This window comes from Mirounga leonina, unplaced genomic scaffold (assembly GCF_011800145.1).
Source record: "Mirounga leonina isolate KUSES-001 unplaced genomic scaffold, KU_Mleo_1.0 Mir_101766, whole genome shotgun sequence".
In the NCBI taxonomy this organism is placed as follows: domain Eukaryota; kingdom Metazoa; phylum Chordata; class Mammalia; order Carnivora; family Phocidae; genus Mirounga; species Mirounga leonina.
In genome coordinates, this window is record NW_023270199.1 from 1,453 (window position 1) to 18,548 (window position 17,096).

The 17,096-nt window shown below is 46.8% G+C and overlaps 1 protein-coding gene across 1 annotated transcript; it reads left to right on the plus strand.

Annotated features, from left to right (window-relative positions):
- Positions 1 to 347: 347 nt before the first annotated feature.
- On the plus strand, positions 348 to 15,107 carry ITIH6 (inter-alpha-trypsin inhibitor heavy chain family member 6; the record flags this gene model as incomplete). The annotated part of the gene is given in 13 exon segments (XM_035009982.1): positions 348 to 517; positions 5,721 to 5,753; positions 5,755 to 5,808; positions 5,810 to 5,842; positions 11,683 to 11,854; positions 12,721 to 12,745; positions 12,747 to 13,173; positions 13,176 to 13,371; positions 13,374 to 13,541; positions 13,544 to 13,731; positions 13,733 to 14,174; positions 14,177 to 14,484; positions 14,487 to 15,107. Coding segments are annotated over 13 exon segments (2,720 nt in total), but the record flags the coding sequence as incomplete, so codon positions are not given.
- Positions 15,108 to 17,096: the final 1,989 nt, after the last annotated feature.

A 17,096-nucleotide genomic window follows, 5' to 3' on the forward strand; every position in this document is an offset into this window, starting at 1 on the left:
GGACATGACACTCCTCCAGAGACTGGGCCCAGGGATGGAGGGCACGTGAGCCAGGGCGGTGTTGCGGGTGAGGGTCAGACTTCCAGAGCCTGGGAGCTGTGGGGAGGGCTGGGTCTGTCAGCCTGGGCCTGCAGGAAGAGGCAGAGCAGGAGGAGCTAGTTGTGGGATTAGGAGAGGATTATAGCACTGGGGCAAGTGGAAGGGTGTTGTAAGCAGGAGGAGCAGCAGGTGGTGCAGGGTTTGCTTTTCCCCATGCTCAGATATTGCCCCTTTTGATGTCCCCTTTCCTGGATTTCTGCTTGGTGAGCCTTCCATGCCACCCATCTCAACCCTCCCCACCCATACAGGTGAGGCTGACTTGCCCCCATCCACCAGGATTGAGAGGGGAGAGACCTGTGTCTGAATCACCTTCTGCCCCACACTGCAAGACCAGTCTGCCTTCTCCAGCTCAGGCATCTTGGCCCACTTTGTGGTCCAGTACGATGTAGTCATGGAGGGCATCACTGGAGACGTGCAGGTGAGGGAGCCAGGGGAATGGAAAGAGTATGGGCTCTGAAGTCAGACAGGCCTGGCCAGTAATCTGGCTTCTGCAAGTTGCTCATCTGGTTTTCCCTAGAGATCAGTGAGGACAAGTGAACACGGACAGAATGTAGTATAGGGACACATGACTTCACACCATAGGAGACACATGTGCTTCCTCTAAGTGTTAGAGACCTGGAACTGTATAAATTGAATAAAACTCCAAATGAACCTATTCTTTTTTTTTTTTTTTTTAAGATTCTATTTATTTGAGTGAGAGAGAGAGAGCACGCAGGAGCAGGGGCAGGGGGAGGGGGAGGGGCAGAGGGAGAAGCAGAAGGAGAAGCAGACTCCCCACCGAGGAGGGAGCCCCACACAGGGCTCCATCCCAGGACCCTGGGATCATGACCTGAGCCGAAGGCAGATGCTTAACCCACCAAGCCACCCAGGCACCCTGAAGTGTATCCATTCCTACTTGAATCAAGCTATAGCCCACTCTTAACCAGTCCTTTTGGAAAGTGAACCATTGGCCTGTAATTGGTCTCTCACACTCATGGGGCTCTCACACTTTCTGCAGCTCTGATGCTCTCATGTTCCCTCACACTTTCTTGCCGTCTCTAAGTTTGAAAAATTCTTTTTGCCTCACCTGAGCCATCGGCCTAAACAGGGAGCCCTTAATTCTGAGCTCACACATTCGTGAAGAGTATACAGAGATCCCATGCTCTGCCAGAGGGTTAGAGCATGGATCCAAGACCCTTGGCTTGACAACAACGATTGCATAGCAGCCTGAGACGTCTGGTGCCAGCCTTCCTTTCCTGCCATACCTCTCACCACCTGCAGCACACAAACCACCCTCTGGCTGCCCCACACCACACCATACCACACCACACCACACCACACCACACCACACCATACTGTACAACACCACACCACATGCCTTTCTTCAAAAACACCTGAATTTGCCACTCATTTGTGTCTGAGCATTTGCTCATACTATCTGCTTGCCCTGGGAATGTCTTCTCCCTCTTTTCTCCACTGGTCCTCATCCTTGAAGACCTTGCTCAAGTGCCACCTCTCTGATGACCCCAGCCCACGGACAATTCCTCTCTCTGCTCTGGGCTAATATAGTGCTTTGGTAACACCTCTTCCCATGCACATATTTACTCATTCATTCATACGTGGATACATCGCCACCAAGCAGAGCTACTCTAGCCCAGTCCTGTCCTCATTGACTCTGGGATCTCAGAAATGAGGTGGACACAACCCCTAGTCTTCCTTTGGAACATCCCGGTCCCTAAGCAGCTGGATACATAGAGCTTCGGCAGTCATAAACAGTTCTAAATGCTGCGTATAAATCTGTAATGGGTTATGTGCAGATACCACTGAGGAGGGTTCCAGGAAAGCCTTCCTAAAGGAGTTGGCCTTTAAATTAGCCTGGGAAAATATGAATAGACTCTACCTCTGCCTGGGTCGATAGTGTGAAGGGAATAGCATGCAGAGAGAGTGGGGGACAGTATGTGCAGAAGCACAGAGGTATGGTACAGCCTGTTGTGTAGGGGGAATAAAATAATTCTCCCTCTCAGAATAGGAGCTGAGGGTACCCTGCCAGTAGGTGGCAGCAGGTGCCTTAACCTGGTGTTCTATCATGTGGATGTGTAAATTGAGGTATTTGCTTCCTATTCTTTACCTTTTTGACCATTGCCTGGAGCAGAAATATAATTAGAACAGATGTAATTAGGCACTAAATAGCAAGACAGATACTCCCATTTACTGTGTGCCCTGACTCCTGCATCCCCTACCAAGAATCCCTCAATTGACCTCCCATTCCTGCTTGAGTATGCCCATCTTTCAAAGTCCAGCACATTCACCCCTTCATTCACTCAGCTGGGACTCCCTATGTACCTAATCTGCTTCATGCCCACTGCTGGCTGGTGCTGGGAACCCTGAAGTGCATCACACACAGATCCTATTCACTGTCTCTGGGTGAAACAGACACACACACACACACACACACACACACAAGATGAGAAGTGCTCTTCCAGTGACAACACAAGCTGGGATGGATGCCATCATGAGGGAAGAAGGTGGTCAGGCAGGGCTCCCTGGCCGAAGTAAAGACCGACCTGGGTTAAGGAATACAAGACCGTGTACCAAGTTGGGAGAAGGGCTGTGGAAAGGGAAAGGCATTCTAGCCAACTGGGGGCTGCCTGATACAGGGAATAAAGGCTGGAAATACCCAGGGGTGTTTAGGGAGCCTCAAGTAGGTTGGAGTTCCTGGAGCATTGATTTGAGGCACAAGAAATGGTAAGAGGTGAGACCGAAGGCTACGAGTGCTGCAGGGGCATGATAAGGAGCATGGAATATGTCTTGGAGGTGACAAGGGAGCCATGAGAGGGAATGACATTATGGGGTTTGAGTTTAGAAAGACCCGACTGAGCAGCTGCTGCAAAGATGCATGGATGGGAGGGGCCACAATAGAAGCAGCAGAACCAAAGAGAAAGAAGTCTTGAATCTGGGTTTTGTTAGTTTGGGATGGAGAGGAAGGGTGGGCCTGAGATATATCCAGCAGATTAAACCAGAAGGAATTGGTGGCTGGTTGGATGTGGGGAGTGAGGGGCACAGGAAGATTCAAGGGTGACGCCAAGGTTTGTATCTGGAGTGACCATGTGGATGATAGGGTCTGTAAATGACAAAGGCACACAAGGGCAGGATGGAGGAAATACATGAATTTATTGTTTGGGCAAAATACATTGGAGGCATCTTCAGACATCCAAGGGAATGGGTCCAACGGTGATCAGGTATGCAGTTGTGGAGGGGAAAGAGCGGAGAGCATTGGATTGGAGAAAGAGGTATTGGGTCATCGTGGAGATTCAGGGACTGAAAATACGAAAGCTAGGGAAGTGACCCAGGGAGAATGTGTTGAGCCAGAAGAGCAGATCCAGGATGGTAATTGCTAAGGCACAGCTTCCCAGTCCAGCAGCCATTGATCTCCTCAGCTCTCTGGGTATCCAGCCCCACCAGCTGACAACAGTCTGCTCAGAGCTCTATATCCCCACCATTTCCCTCCATTGTGCTACACAAGCATAATCATTTTCTTTGCATGCCACGACTGAAAAAAAAAAAAAATCAGGAAGCACTGCTTAAGGGACAGGGGGAGAAAATGGAGCTCAAGTAAGAGGCTGAATCAAATGGGCCAGAAATCTGGTAGGAGAATAAGGAGAGTTTGCCATCTCTGATTCCCAGGACAGAAGATTCTTCTTGGGACCCAAAGTGATCGCCAATTGTGAAATACATCAGGGAGCTGCAGTTCAATAAGAATCAAAATACACCCATTGAGGGACGCCTGGGTGGCTCAGTTGGTTAAGCAACTGCCTTTGGCTCAGGTCATGATCCTGGAGTCCCCGGATCGAGTCCCACATCGGGCTCCCTGCTCAGCAGGGAGCCTGCTTCTCCCTCTGACCCTCCCCCCTCTCATGCTCTCTCTCTCTCATTCTCTCTCTCAAACAAATAAATAAAAATATATAAAAAAAAATATACCCATTGAGTTTGGAAACCAACTAGTTATTGTTGCCTTTAGTGAGGGAAGAGTCAGTGTGTGGTGGGGGCTGAAGCCAGTCTGTGGTGTGGAGAGGAATAAGCTGGAGGTGGGCAGACCACTGTAGGTGATGATTTCATTACCTTGGCATGCTGCAGGGAGGAGAGGAGATGGTTTGAAGTTTTGATGGGATTGGGATCAATGGGGACTGTCTTAGTGGATGGAAAAGACACAACACTTCCCGCATCCTAAAGAAGACCCAGTAGCATGTGTGGGGCAGGTTGGAGAGAAGGGTCTGACTGGTGGAGGAGGTGCTGGAGGCTGGGAGTGCATGGGGTCCAGGACAGGACTGTCTGGTCCTTAATAGAGGAAGAGGTGTATGGGTGTGTGAACCCTGTGCAAGGATGGGGTGGGCAGTCCAAGGGACATGGCGTGGTGCCTTTAATTTTCTTCATTAGGAAGGAAAGGAAACATTTCCTGCCAAGTGAGGTGGCATGGCAGCTGAGGGGAGCGTGAGAGGTTGGTGACCTGGGTCATGCCTCTGGCTTCTAAGATGTGAGGTGTGAGGCCACCATGAGGAGATAAGAATGTGATTTTTCTGGAAACTCTCACCTGCCCAGGTTATGGGAGGAATAGGAGGGCAGCTGGGCTCTGCCTTGGGCCTGGGCAGTTGCAGGATGGACGACCCAGGCCTTTGAGAACTGCTGTAGAGTGCCAGGAGAAAGTGGAGACAGAGCCCTCATATGCACTTGTGAATTAATTCAAAGGCTGGAGTGGAGGGCAAGAGCAAGATGTCCTCCCTTATCCTCCTTTCCCCCTGAGTGAGAGAGGAGGAGATAGTGTGGCCAGCCTTGCCATTCAGAGAGCTCCTGAATGGCAGAGAGGAGAATAAAGCTGGCTGTCCCAAGGCAGGGCTTACTTCAGGCTACTGAGCAGCACAGACCCTCAGCAAGCCCATACTTCCCTAGGCTGAGCTGACACTGGTCCTGGGGGCCTTCCCAGCTCCCCCCTCCACTTCCCTTAGCTGTTCCAGCTCCCAGGCTCTGCAGAGGGGAGATGGAGTGGGGGAAGGGGGTCAGCAGCCAATCACATCCGTGGCAGGCCAAGGCATCTGCACCTGGTCTAACCAATCCCCTCTGAACAAACAGCTCACTCAGCCTCTGCTCCCTCCTTCCCTGCTTACTCTGCCCAGCAACAGCAGAAAGGAGGTTTAAGGAGGAGAGGGAAGCCCTGCAAACTCCCAGCCCCTGGCAGCAATGGAGCTGGGCCCCTGGCTCACTCTATAGAGGGAGGTTAAAACAATACTTACAGTTCCTGGAGCCCAGGCAAACTGTCCCCAGGGGCCCTCAAGACTGCAAGTCAGCTCTCATGGACAGGAACTCACATATTACAGAGATCCTGATCCTTGGAGCCTTGGGCCACAAGCCAGTCTCATTCACTCCACAGCTCTGGGGCAGGCCCTGGGCTGACAGCCTGAACAGCAGAGACACAGTTCTGGTGGAGGAGATGGACATTGAAACAAACAACTGCACAGATGCTTAATTTAACTAGAAACAGAGGGAAGGCCTAGGGAGGAAAAAAGCAGGGTGTTATGTCGGAGAACAAGAGGGGACCTGAGTTAGACTGCCTTTCACAGTTCTTGTTGGTTTCACTTCTTTTTGTCCAGTTTTACGAGGGCTATTTTATTCATTACTTTGCCCCCCAGAGCCCTCCCACCTGTCAAGAAAAACGTGGTATTCGTTATTGACATGAGCGGCTGGCTCCAAGTTTGGCACCACGATGAAGCAGGTAACGAGGACCCAGCAGACCTTTCATAGCTCTTGTTTTAGAAGGCTCAGAAAGCAGAGAGTATGGGAACAGTGGTCCCCTGGGACCAGGGACTCTACCTCCCTTCACCCTCGGATCTTTTAGGCCGAGGCCTACCTTAGGGTCCTGGTAACCTTGCACACCAGGAGCCATGTAGACCCGAAACCACAGAATACTGGGAACGTTGAAACATTGGACAATGGGGCTATAACCATCAAGACCCTTAAGCACAAAACTTCAGATCGCCAAGGGGCCCAGAGTCATAGAAACTTTAAGCTGGAGAACTCTGGTGTCATAAAACCTGAGTCAACAAATAAGAAGAAGATCATAGTCAATTTAGACTCTGAACCTTCCAGAGGCCACAGGTTTGTTTTGTCCTGGTTTGTTTATTTTACTTCAAAGCCAGAAAAATATGGTGCCCTGGCACTGTAGTGCTTAGAAACTACAGAGTCCTGGGTCCATCTAGATTTAAATATTGTAGCCCTTCTACCAGAGCACCCTTAGAACGGAATAGTGCAGCCATAGGCCAAAGAGATTTTGAGTTTAGAGCCTGAATCCATAAAGTTTTGGAAGCAGTATTTTGAACTCCCATACTCTGGGACTCTAGAATTATAAAATTCAAGTGACCTGGAGCAGTACAGTCTATGTGCCTTGAAGTTCTGAACCATAGAGCCCATGGGACCTAAGGCTACTGACTTGTATTTTACCAGGGTGTAACCAAACTGGGGGAAGGGAAATATTGAGAGCTGTCTTTTGTAGTCTTATGTGTAGGGGAAAGGATATACCCAACTCCAAGCTTTTCTAGCCTTTCCATCTCAACTGAGGTCAGGAAGAAGCTGAGGAGCACTTGTGGAGGTCATAGTTCAGGGGCATAGGTGCCCTAAAAGACTGAGACCTGAGCATAGAACTATGAAATGCTTCTCCTTCCCCCACACAGTATCACCACATGCACTGCATTCCTGTATAACAACAGGAGATTACAGCTGACAGAGCTGGAAGCCTAGACTCTTTAGGAAAGAATATCCCGAGAAACCCAAGACAATAGAGGAGTCAAAAACAAGGACCCTAAAAGAAATGTTTGCCTCTGACACATGCAACTGTAACAACTAGCAAGCACAACCTAATTCCTAGCCAGATAAACATAGAATCTACCACTAAAGACCTATTTACCTCAGGTCTTTTTACGTGACACATCATGTCTGCTTTCACCAAAAACTTACAAGCCATGCTAAAATGAAAAAAAACACAGTCCAAAAAGATGAATCAACCATCAGAACCTCACTGATATGGCAGAGAAATTATTAGACCTGGAATTTAAAATGGCCATGACTAATATGCTAAGGGCCCTAATGGGAAAAGTGGATAACATGCAAGAACAGACAGGTAATGCAAACAGAGATGGATACCCTGAGAAAAACAAAAGTAAATGCTAGAAATATAAAACACTGTAACAGGAATGAAAAATGCCTTCGGTGTGGGCTCATTAGGAGACTGAACATGGACAAAGAATAAGTCAATAAGCTTGAGGATGTGTTAATAGGAACTTCCCAAACTGAAAAGCAAAGAGAAAAAAGAACGTAAAACAAAATAAGACAAAAGAGAATATCTAAGAACTGTGTACAATTACAAAAGTGCAACACATATGTGTAATGGGAACACCAGAAGGAGAAGAAAGAAAATAACAGAAGAAATACTTGGGGGCGCCTGGGTGGCTCAGTTGTTTAAGCGACTGCCTTCAGCTCAGGTCATGATCCTGGAGTCCCTGGATCGAGTCCCGCATCGGGCTCCCTGCTCGGCAGGGAGTCTGCTTCTCCCTCTGACCCTCCCCCCTCTCATGTGCTCTCTCTTTCTCTCTCTCAAATAAATAAATAAAATCTTAAAAAAAAAAAAAAAACAGAAGAAATACTTGAAGGAATACTGGGTACAGATTTTCCAAAATAAATGACAGTCACTAAACCACAGGTCTGGGAAGCTCAGAGAACACCATGCAGGATAAATACCAAAAAAATCTACACATAGGCATATCCTATTCAAACTGCAGAAAATCAAAGAAAAAGTTCTAAAAAAAAAAAAAAAAAAGCCCATGGAGAATATCCCCACCTTCCTTATACAGGAAGAAGAATAAAAATTACCGGGGTGCCTGGGTGGCTCAGATGGTTAAGTGTCTGCCTTCGGCTCAGGTCATGATCCCAGGGTCCTGGGATCGAGTCCCACATCGGGCTCCCTGCTCAGCGGGGAGCCTGCTTCTCCCTCTGCCTCTCTCTCTCTGTCTGTCTCTTATGAATAAAGGAATAAAATCTTAAAAAAAAAAGAATAAGAATTACCTTAGACTTCTCTTGAGAAAGCATGCAACAACAACAACAAAAAGAGTGAACTGAAATATTTAACGTGTTGAAGAACAACAAAACAAAGCAAACAAACAACAAAACCCAAAAACTACCAGCCTAGAATTCTGTATACAGCAAAATTGTCTTTCCAACGTGAAAGAGATAGAAAGACTATTAGCCAAACAAAAATTGAGGGAATCGTTGCCGGTAGACCTGCCTTGCACAGGTAAATGTGAAAAGAAGTTTTCAGAGAGAAGGGAAATGGTGTAGTTCAGATATTTGGGTCTACATAAAGAAAGAAAGAGTGTTAGGGAAGGAATGAATTCAGGTAAGATAAACTCTTTTCTTTTTGAATTAATTGTTCTAACAAAAACTGTTCAAAATAATAACAGAAATAATGTGTTCAGTGACTACAGCTTATTGATAATTGAAACTAATGACAGCAATGTTATATAAGAGACAGGAGGGATGAATTGGGAATATTCTGTCATGAGGTACTTGTACTACACATGAAGCTATAGTGTTTTTTGAAAGTGGACTTGGATTAGTTGTGAAAGCATATTGCACATTCTAGGGAAACCACTAAGAAAAAAAAATTAAAACCATAATGGCTCTGCTAAAGGACAAGAGAAAATGGGATCATATAAAACATTCAATTAAAACCACAGAAGACAGAAAAAGAATAGAAGACAAAAAAAAAAAAGGAGGAAGGAAAAGAAAAGAAAAACAAGGGCAGCAAATAGAAAAGGGTTAAAAACATGGCAAATATTATTCTATCTATAACAGTAATCACTTTAACTGTGAATGGTCTAAACACACCTATTAGAAGACAGAGACTATCAGTGTTGATTAAAACCAAACAGAACCTAACAAAAACAAACAAACAAAAAAACCAGACCCAACGATGTGTTGTCTACAAGAAACCCATTTTAAATATAAAGACACAGACAGATTAAAAGTAATGGTATGGAAAAAAATAAAAGATACCATGCTGAACACTAATAAAAAAGCTGGAGCAGCTATACTAATTTCAGACAAAGTAAACTTTAGAGCATGTAAATTATCAGGGATAAAGAGATGCATTGTATAAAGGAACAAAAAGCAAATTTCCCTGACAGATATAACACACTGCTCGATCTCTTGGTAGATATGGCATCGTTCGCATGGAGGATCTGATTCACAAGATCTATATTACTGTAAAGTGTTTCAAAGAAACAAAAGACTTCCAGTGGCCCTTCAAACTATCTTCTCCATGAGGTGGAATGAAGAAAAAGATCACCCATTTTGTGGAAGGTGCAGATGCTGGCAATAGGGAAGACCAGATCAACAGCTTATTAGAAGGATAAACTAAGGTATCTAGCATCACTATTTCTGCAATTTGGCCAGTTAATACACAAGGACTGCTTTCAGACTGAAAAAGAAATCTTATATAACTATAATTATATAATGGCTCTCCAAGAAGACATGACAATCCTTAATGTGTAATGCACCTAACAGTAGAACATCAAAAGACATGAGGCAAACACTGATAGAAACTGCAAGGAGAAAAAGCTGAAACCACTGTTATATAGTTAGAGACTTCAGCTCCCTTCTGTCACAAATGGACAGATCCAGCAGGCACAAAATCAGTAAGGACTTAGTTTAACTGAACAGCACCATCAATCAGTTGGATCTAATTGACATCTACACAATACCTCATCCAACAACAGCACAATACACAACCGTCTCAAGCTCACATAGAACATTTGCCAAGGTAGACTCCATTGTGGGCCATAAAACACGCCTTAACAAATTTAGAAGAATATAAATCATACAATAAATATATGCTCTCACACCAAGCGGAATTAAACTAGAAATCAATAACAGAAAGATAGCTGGAAAATCTCAATAGATTAAACAACATACTTCTAAAAACATAATTTGTCTCTGGTTAACAGGAGATTCTCGGGAAGGGCCATCATGCTCTAGGTTGCAGTCCTCTGAATGAAAACAAGAATGAATGGCTAAATCCTTAAAACCATACAACACTTAGGCCTTAGTACCTCGTATAGAAATAACCTTTCAGTCTTGAGCAAGACCTCAGCTCCCTATTCCAGAATGTGTGACCTGAGCTCATCCTGTGGCAGGAAAGACTCTGATCCACTTGAAAGCATTCAAGGCATCTTCTATCAGTTTAAGGTGTAGAGAAAGGTGGGCCACAAGTGGTATTCCTTGTGGTCTCCGAAATCTGTAACAATATAAAATTTTGAAGGCATAATGTTTAACACCTCCAGAATATGGATTTGAGTCCCTGGTTCATTGGTGACTAGTTGTGTGACCCTGAGCAAGTCACTCCAACTCTCTGAGCCTCAGTGTTGTCACTGATAAAATGGGTATAGTATCAGTACCTTTTTCATTGTGTTGCTATGACGATTAAATGAGCTGACGCATCTAAGCATTTGGCACAGTGCCTGGAACATAAAAAGTGCCCCATAAGTGGTACCTAATTCTAGGACCTACATTCCGTATTCCCTGAACCTCCTATGTGCCCAGCCCTATGCTAGGTATTGCCATGGAGAAGGGAGCCAATAGGAAGAAGCATTTGAAGCCGTGTTCTCAGAGGGCTCAACATCTCTGTGGAAAATGAAAATATTCTACGTATGACAGTCAGCAAACCATCTGGCACAGGGAATATCTGGGTACAAGGGGCATGGGTCAAAGTAAGCAATCAAGGAAGGGCTGCCCAGAGAAGGAGCAGTGAAGATACGGATAAGTAAAGGGGAAGTGGGAAGGTCTGTTATCCAAAGGGCTCAACAAGAGCAAAGTTGTGGAGAAAAAAAAAAAAAATGGAATCTGGGTTATCTGGGGGCTGGTGAGAAGATCCGCCTGGAAGAAATGGAAGGTGAGGTAAAAGAACAGATTACATAGGGCAGAACCAAAGCATGCCAAAGTCACTGAAAAGAAGTTATAAAGACCTAGAATCATAAAGCTCTTAAGCTTTAGGGTCCTGGAATCACTGAATCCTGGGTCATGGGGTCCAGGAACCATGGAACACACAGGATTCTAGTACCCTGAATGCATAGAGCTTGAACCTTCTAGACCACTACTGTCTAATAGAACTATCTTGATGATAGAAATGTTCTAAAGTTCTGAGGTGTCCCATACAGTAGCCACTGTTCTGCAATAACTCTCGTGTCGTTATTGGACACTTGAAATGTGGCTACTGAAAGTAAAGAAATAGCATTTAACATTTTTTTTCGTTAATTTTAACTAACTTACATTTAAGTAGCTACATGTGGCTAGTAGTTACCATTGGACAGTGTAGTTCTAGGCTTAGATCCATAGGGGCCTATAGCATTTTCCCCTGAGAATTCTAGACTTCCAGAGTGCCAGAGTCAGAGAGTCTTAAAACCATACAACACTTAGGCCTTAGTACCTTGTATAGACATAACCTTTCAGTCTTGAGCAAGACCTCCAGCCTTGGTCCATCTCCTTCACTTCATCCATATCCCACAGACTGAAAAGGCCACGAATGTGATCCTGAGTGACCTGCGGGTCAACGACCACTTCAACATCATCACCTTTTCTGACTCGGTTAGTGTCTAGAAAGCTGGAGGCTCCATCCAGGCTACCATCCAGAATATCCACAGCACCAAGGACTACCTGGGTCACAGGGAAGCTGATGGCTGTGAGTGTTAGACCTACGCACTCAAATGGATGGGCTATGGTAATGTGGGGAATTCCTTTTTATTTTTTATTTATTATTTATTTATTTTTTCTGTTTTAGGTAGGCTCCACACCCAACGTGGGGCTCAAACTCATGACCCTAAGATTAAGAGTCACGTGCTCTACCGCCTGAGCCAGCCAGGTGCCCCAGATGTGGGGAATTCTTGAAATGCTCCCTTCATTCCCCCATCCACCTCACCTCTCACAATACCTGAAATATCACTATTATATTTTATCCAAATACATCCCTTCATCCTTCTGGGTCCCTTTTCCTAGTAGAAAGAACATAGCACTATGTATTTTAGGGCACATTCTTCTTTGGCCCTGAGTTTCTTTAAAGCATATACTCAGAAGAATTTGCCAAAACTTTTTAAAATCAGTAATCTACATACTTATTTCCAAGCATTTGGTCAAGCTACCGTCCTGATTCTGGCTTTTGATCAATCGTCTCTCAGAAAAGTACTCAAGTCTCCCCCACCCACCACCTCCTGTCAACTCAGCCCTTTCTTCCCCTGTAGCCTGGAGGTGGGGTTGCTATCGTTGGGGAGCTGCCTGTCTGACTAGAGAATTAAGATATCCCCCCAGGAAACAGGCAAATCATAGTCTGAGGAAGGGAATGATAAAAGCCAAGGACATGTGGGCCCCACTGTCAGATCTCAGGGAGCCTGTGTGGGGGTGGGGGAGTTAGGAAGGATAAGCAGCAGAAACAGTCTGAGCAAAGATGAGGAGAAATGACTGAGCCTGAGAGGTTGGTGAGGTGCCCAGAGTGTCTGCAATGGGGATAGAAATAACTAGAAAAGATGGTCTCACAGTCAGCTTCCCAATTAGGGACCAACGTTCACCCAGCTCTGCTAAACCATAGCAGTGCTAAACCACAGCAATCAGGAGACTGGACGGGGCCCCAATAAGGGGAGGATTCCTCTCATCATCTTCCTGACAGATGGGGAGCCCACAGCCAGTGTGATGACCCCCAGGGTGACCCTCTCCAACATCTGTCAGGTGCTGGGCAACAGGGTGTCCCTTTTCAGTTTGGCCTCTGGGGATGAGGCTGACTTCCCATTGCTGTGTCACCTGCCCCTGGAGAACCAGGGAGCAGCCCAGTGCATGTATGAGGGCACTGATGCACCCCTACAGCTGGAGGACCTCTATGAGGAGGGCCTCTCCATGCCTCTGCTGGCAGATGTGCATCTGGACTGCCTGGGCGGCTTGGTTGGGGCCTCCCCTTGGGCCTTTTCCCCCAGTTATTCTGGGGGCTCAGAACTGGTGGTGGCAGGACAAGTGCAGGCAGGCAGGCAGGCAAGCAGGAACTGGGCATCCACCTGGCAGCCCGTGGCCCCTAGGGTCATCTTCTTGTGGCCTGCCACAGTGAGGTGGCCACCAACAGCAGCCAGAAGAACTTTGGTGTCCCAGGGGAGCCAGCCTACAATGTAGCCCACTTCACCTGCTGCTTCTGGGCCTACATCACTATTGAAGAGTTGCTGAGGGATGCTTCCGAGCCCGTGACACCACCACTCTCCACCTGCTGGCCACCAAAGTCCTCAACCTGTCCCTTGAATACAACTTTGTCACACCTCTGACTTCACTGGTCATGGTGCAGCCCAAGGAGGCAAGTGGGAAGGCCAGGATACAGACTTCCACTGCAGCTGGACCAGCACCATTATGCCCTCATCCACCAGCAGGCATGGCCTAGGGACAGGCACAGCCCAGTCAGCCTTGGTACCCAAGGTGTCTCCCAAATCAAGGCTTGTGAAACCAAGGTCCTATTTATCCTCAACGACTCCTGCCTCTACAGAAATTATGCCCAGTTCCAAGGAGTTGGAGCCACTGGGTCAGAGCACTAAGTACCCTATCCACCCCAGCACACCCAAAGCCCCCAAATCCAGCACAACAGGATTCTGGCACTTTGGTTCAGCCAACTCTCAGAATAAAAACTGCTGCCTTTGGGCCCTCAAACTCTGGTGCCCCGTTGCTTATGAAGCCCAGTGCACCATCACACCAGAATCCTGGTACCCTATTACCCATGAGTTCCAAGACACAAGTCCCACCTCTGAATCCTGGCACCCTATCCCAGCCCAAAGCTGGCATTATGAAACATGTTATTCCACTGCCCTCCAAACCTGGTGCTCCATCACAACCCAAACTGGATGTTCTATCACACTCTCAACCTGGGGTACTCACGTCACAGTCACCCAAAAGCTTGCCACAGCCCAAGCCTGGAGTCTCCACACTTCAGATCCTCAAATACCTACCACACACTAAACCAAATGTTCCTGCTCACAAGACCCCAATCTGTCACACCCTAACCCCAGGATCCTCTTACCTTAGGCCCCTAAGATAATCCCATCACCTCTTAAATCTAGTACCCTACCTCCCCAAAATGACCCAAGCTTATCATTTTCCAAACCTAAGACCCCAGTCCCCAATAAACCCAAAACCCCATTACCCCCCAGACCTGCCAGACCTATGCCCCCACCTCCTCGGGATCCAAGCACATTCACAAGCACAACCTCAAGTCCCGCAAGTCCCAGCAGCACCATGACCAGCTCTGTCCTTGGAGAAGCCCTCCCTATTACCTTTGGCTCCACCTAGCCCTCTCGGCTGCCCCAAGAAAGCTCTGGCATCAGCATGACCTGCTGCTGGGGCCCCAAAGTACCAGGCAAATTCTGGGACTATCTGTGTCAGAAGTCCCAACAATGAGCCTACCCAGCAGCTCCAGGCCTATGCCAGAAGGCAGCCCCCCAAACCTGCCAGACTTGCTGCCATCTGGCACCCTCCCTGAGGCAGTCAGCCTACTCCATCTCCCTGAGGAGCTAGAGCTGCTGTCTGAGTCAATGGTGGAGTCCATGATCATGGAGTCCTTGAATCCACCAGCTTTCTATACCTTCCTCACTCCTGATGAAGATGGTGAGTGCCATGGGCAAGAGGTCAAGCCATGCGGGGGAGGTATGAATGGAGAGCTCCAGGGATTGGGAGCGTACAAGGCTTCTGCAGATTCCAGTGATGACAGTTGCCTGATTGCTTGCTTTGAGACTTTGAATCAGCTACTTAACCTCTCTGGGCCTCAGTACATAAGCACAGAATTAGAGGAGGGATGTTAAGACTGGGAAGGCTAAAGAGAAACAATCTGGTCAAGCTGTGGTTTTGACATTTGCTATGTTGGACAAGAGAATTGTTCATGCTTCCCAAGCAGGGTAGGGATACAGGGTTCTAAATGGAAGCACCACTGGGTAAGGCAGGTCTGATTAGTTCTTTTGTGCTCTGTAAACCGCCCTGCTAACAGAGAGGGGTACACAAATTGGAAAAGATGATAATTATTATCTTTAAGTTGCCCAAAGACTGTGAAGTAATAACAGTTAACATTTTTTTAGTCCTTCCTATGTGCAGGTACTCGTCTACATTTTGTACTTTTAGTCCCTCATTTAACACACACACACACACACACACACACAACCTGTTGAAATCTGCATTTTACTCATGGGGGGGAAACTGAAGTACAGAGAACTGAAGTAACTTATTCCATGTCACACAACTAGGAAGAGATCTGGACCTACATTAATTTGGTCATAGACTGAATGTGCTCCACCACTCCATTGTTCTGTCTTCCTAAGAAGAGTGACATTTCCTGGGAGACCTTATAGGGCAGGATTAGAACCAGTTGTTGGTGGCAGTAAGTCACAGGGATTCAAATTTGGGCACGAGATCCTTGACATGCCCCTCTCCTTCACCACTCACCAATATCCCATCCATCTTCAGTTCTTGGCAATGTTACCTCTGACATATTTGCCAAATGCACCCACTTCTCACCACCCCAACTGTCACTATCTTAGGGCAGATTACCATCGTGTCTACCTTAGAAAACTGTTCCAGTCTCCTCACTGGTCTCCCTGCTTCCTCTCTCGGGAGATTTTTTTTTTTTTTTTTTTGCCATTCTTCCCCAGCAGCAAAAGGATCATTTAAAAACAAAGATTACTTCATGTCCCTTTCTTACTTAGGTCCCCTCAAGGGTTTCCCATCACACTAGGAATGAAGTCCAAAGTTCTCTTTATAGCCTACAAGGCCCTGTGTGATCTGCCCTCTATCCCATACCCCTCTGACCTCACTTTCTCCCACTCACTCTCTGAACTCTAGCCCCCCTGGCCTCCTCTCTATTCACTAATGGGCCCTGCCTCAACCCCATCTCCACTCAGGGACCTCTCTCAAGCTGTTCCCTCTGTTTGATAATCGCTCTGTCCTGCCCTGCCCTGCCCCCTGTCTACCATCTTCATCTCTTGCATTGCCACTCAAATTCAGATCACACCTTAGATCTCAGCTCAGATGTCCTTCCCACCCTCTCCCCAACTGCCCCAGACTTCATCCAATATCTGTAATTCCCTCAGTCACTTTATTACTTTTTCTGGGGCTCCTGGCCTGGTTCAGTCAGTAGAGCATGTGACACTTGATCTCGGGGTTGTGAGTTCGAGCCCCATGTTGGGATGTAGAGATTACTTAAAAATAATACTGGGTGTAATTTAGAATCACTAAATTCTATTCCTGAAACCAATACTGCACTGCATGCTAACTAACTAGAATTTAAATAAAAATTCAAAAAGAAAAAAAAATAAAATTTTGTTTGAACGATTAAAAAAAATAAAACCTTAAAAAGAGAGAAAGTGAGCAAGTGAGAGAGAGAGAGAGAGTAGACAGACAGACAGAGATATTCACAAAGACCCAGACACAGAAGCAGAGGAGACAAGAAACACAGTGATACATAGAGACACAGGGACACAGAGGTAACCAGGGAGACATAGGTCAACACCATGGTCCAAGACCATGTGTCTTGTGCTGGGCTTGGGCCCTCTGCACTGGGACTGGAGCAAGCTTGACTGAGAAGGACAGTCCCATCAGAGCACAAGGGTGTGGGGCTTGGTGTAAGCAGGTTAGGCAAAGACCCAAGGACATGGGCACATGGGCTTGGCTGGAATAGACTTGGAGGGCACTGCGCTGCTCCTGGAGAGAAGGCAGGCAAGTACAAGCACAGAGACATGCTGACATGATGACTTACAGACACGGGATAGGGGATGAGAGGAGAAAACAGAGACACAGGGCCACAGATCTACCAAAGCATAGAAACAGAGATGCTGCACACACCAAGACTTGGTAGCAAAGACCCAAGGACATGGGCACATGCAGAGGAGCACACTAAGAGTGGAACTGGAGCACAAACT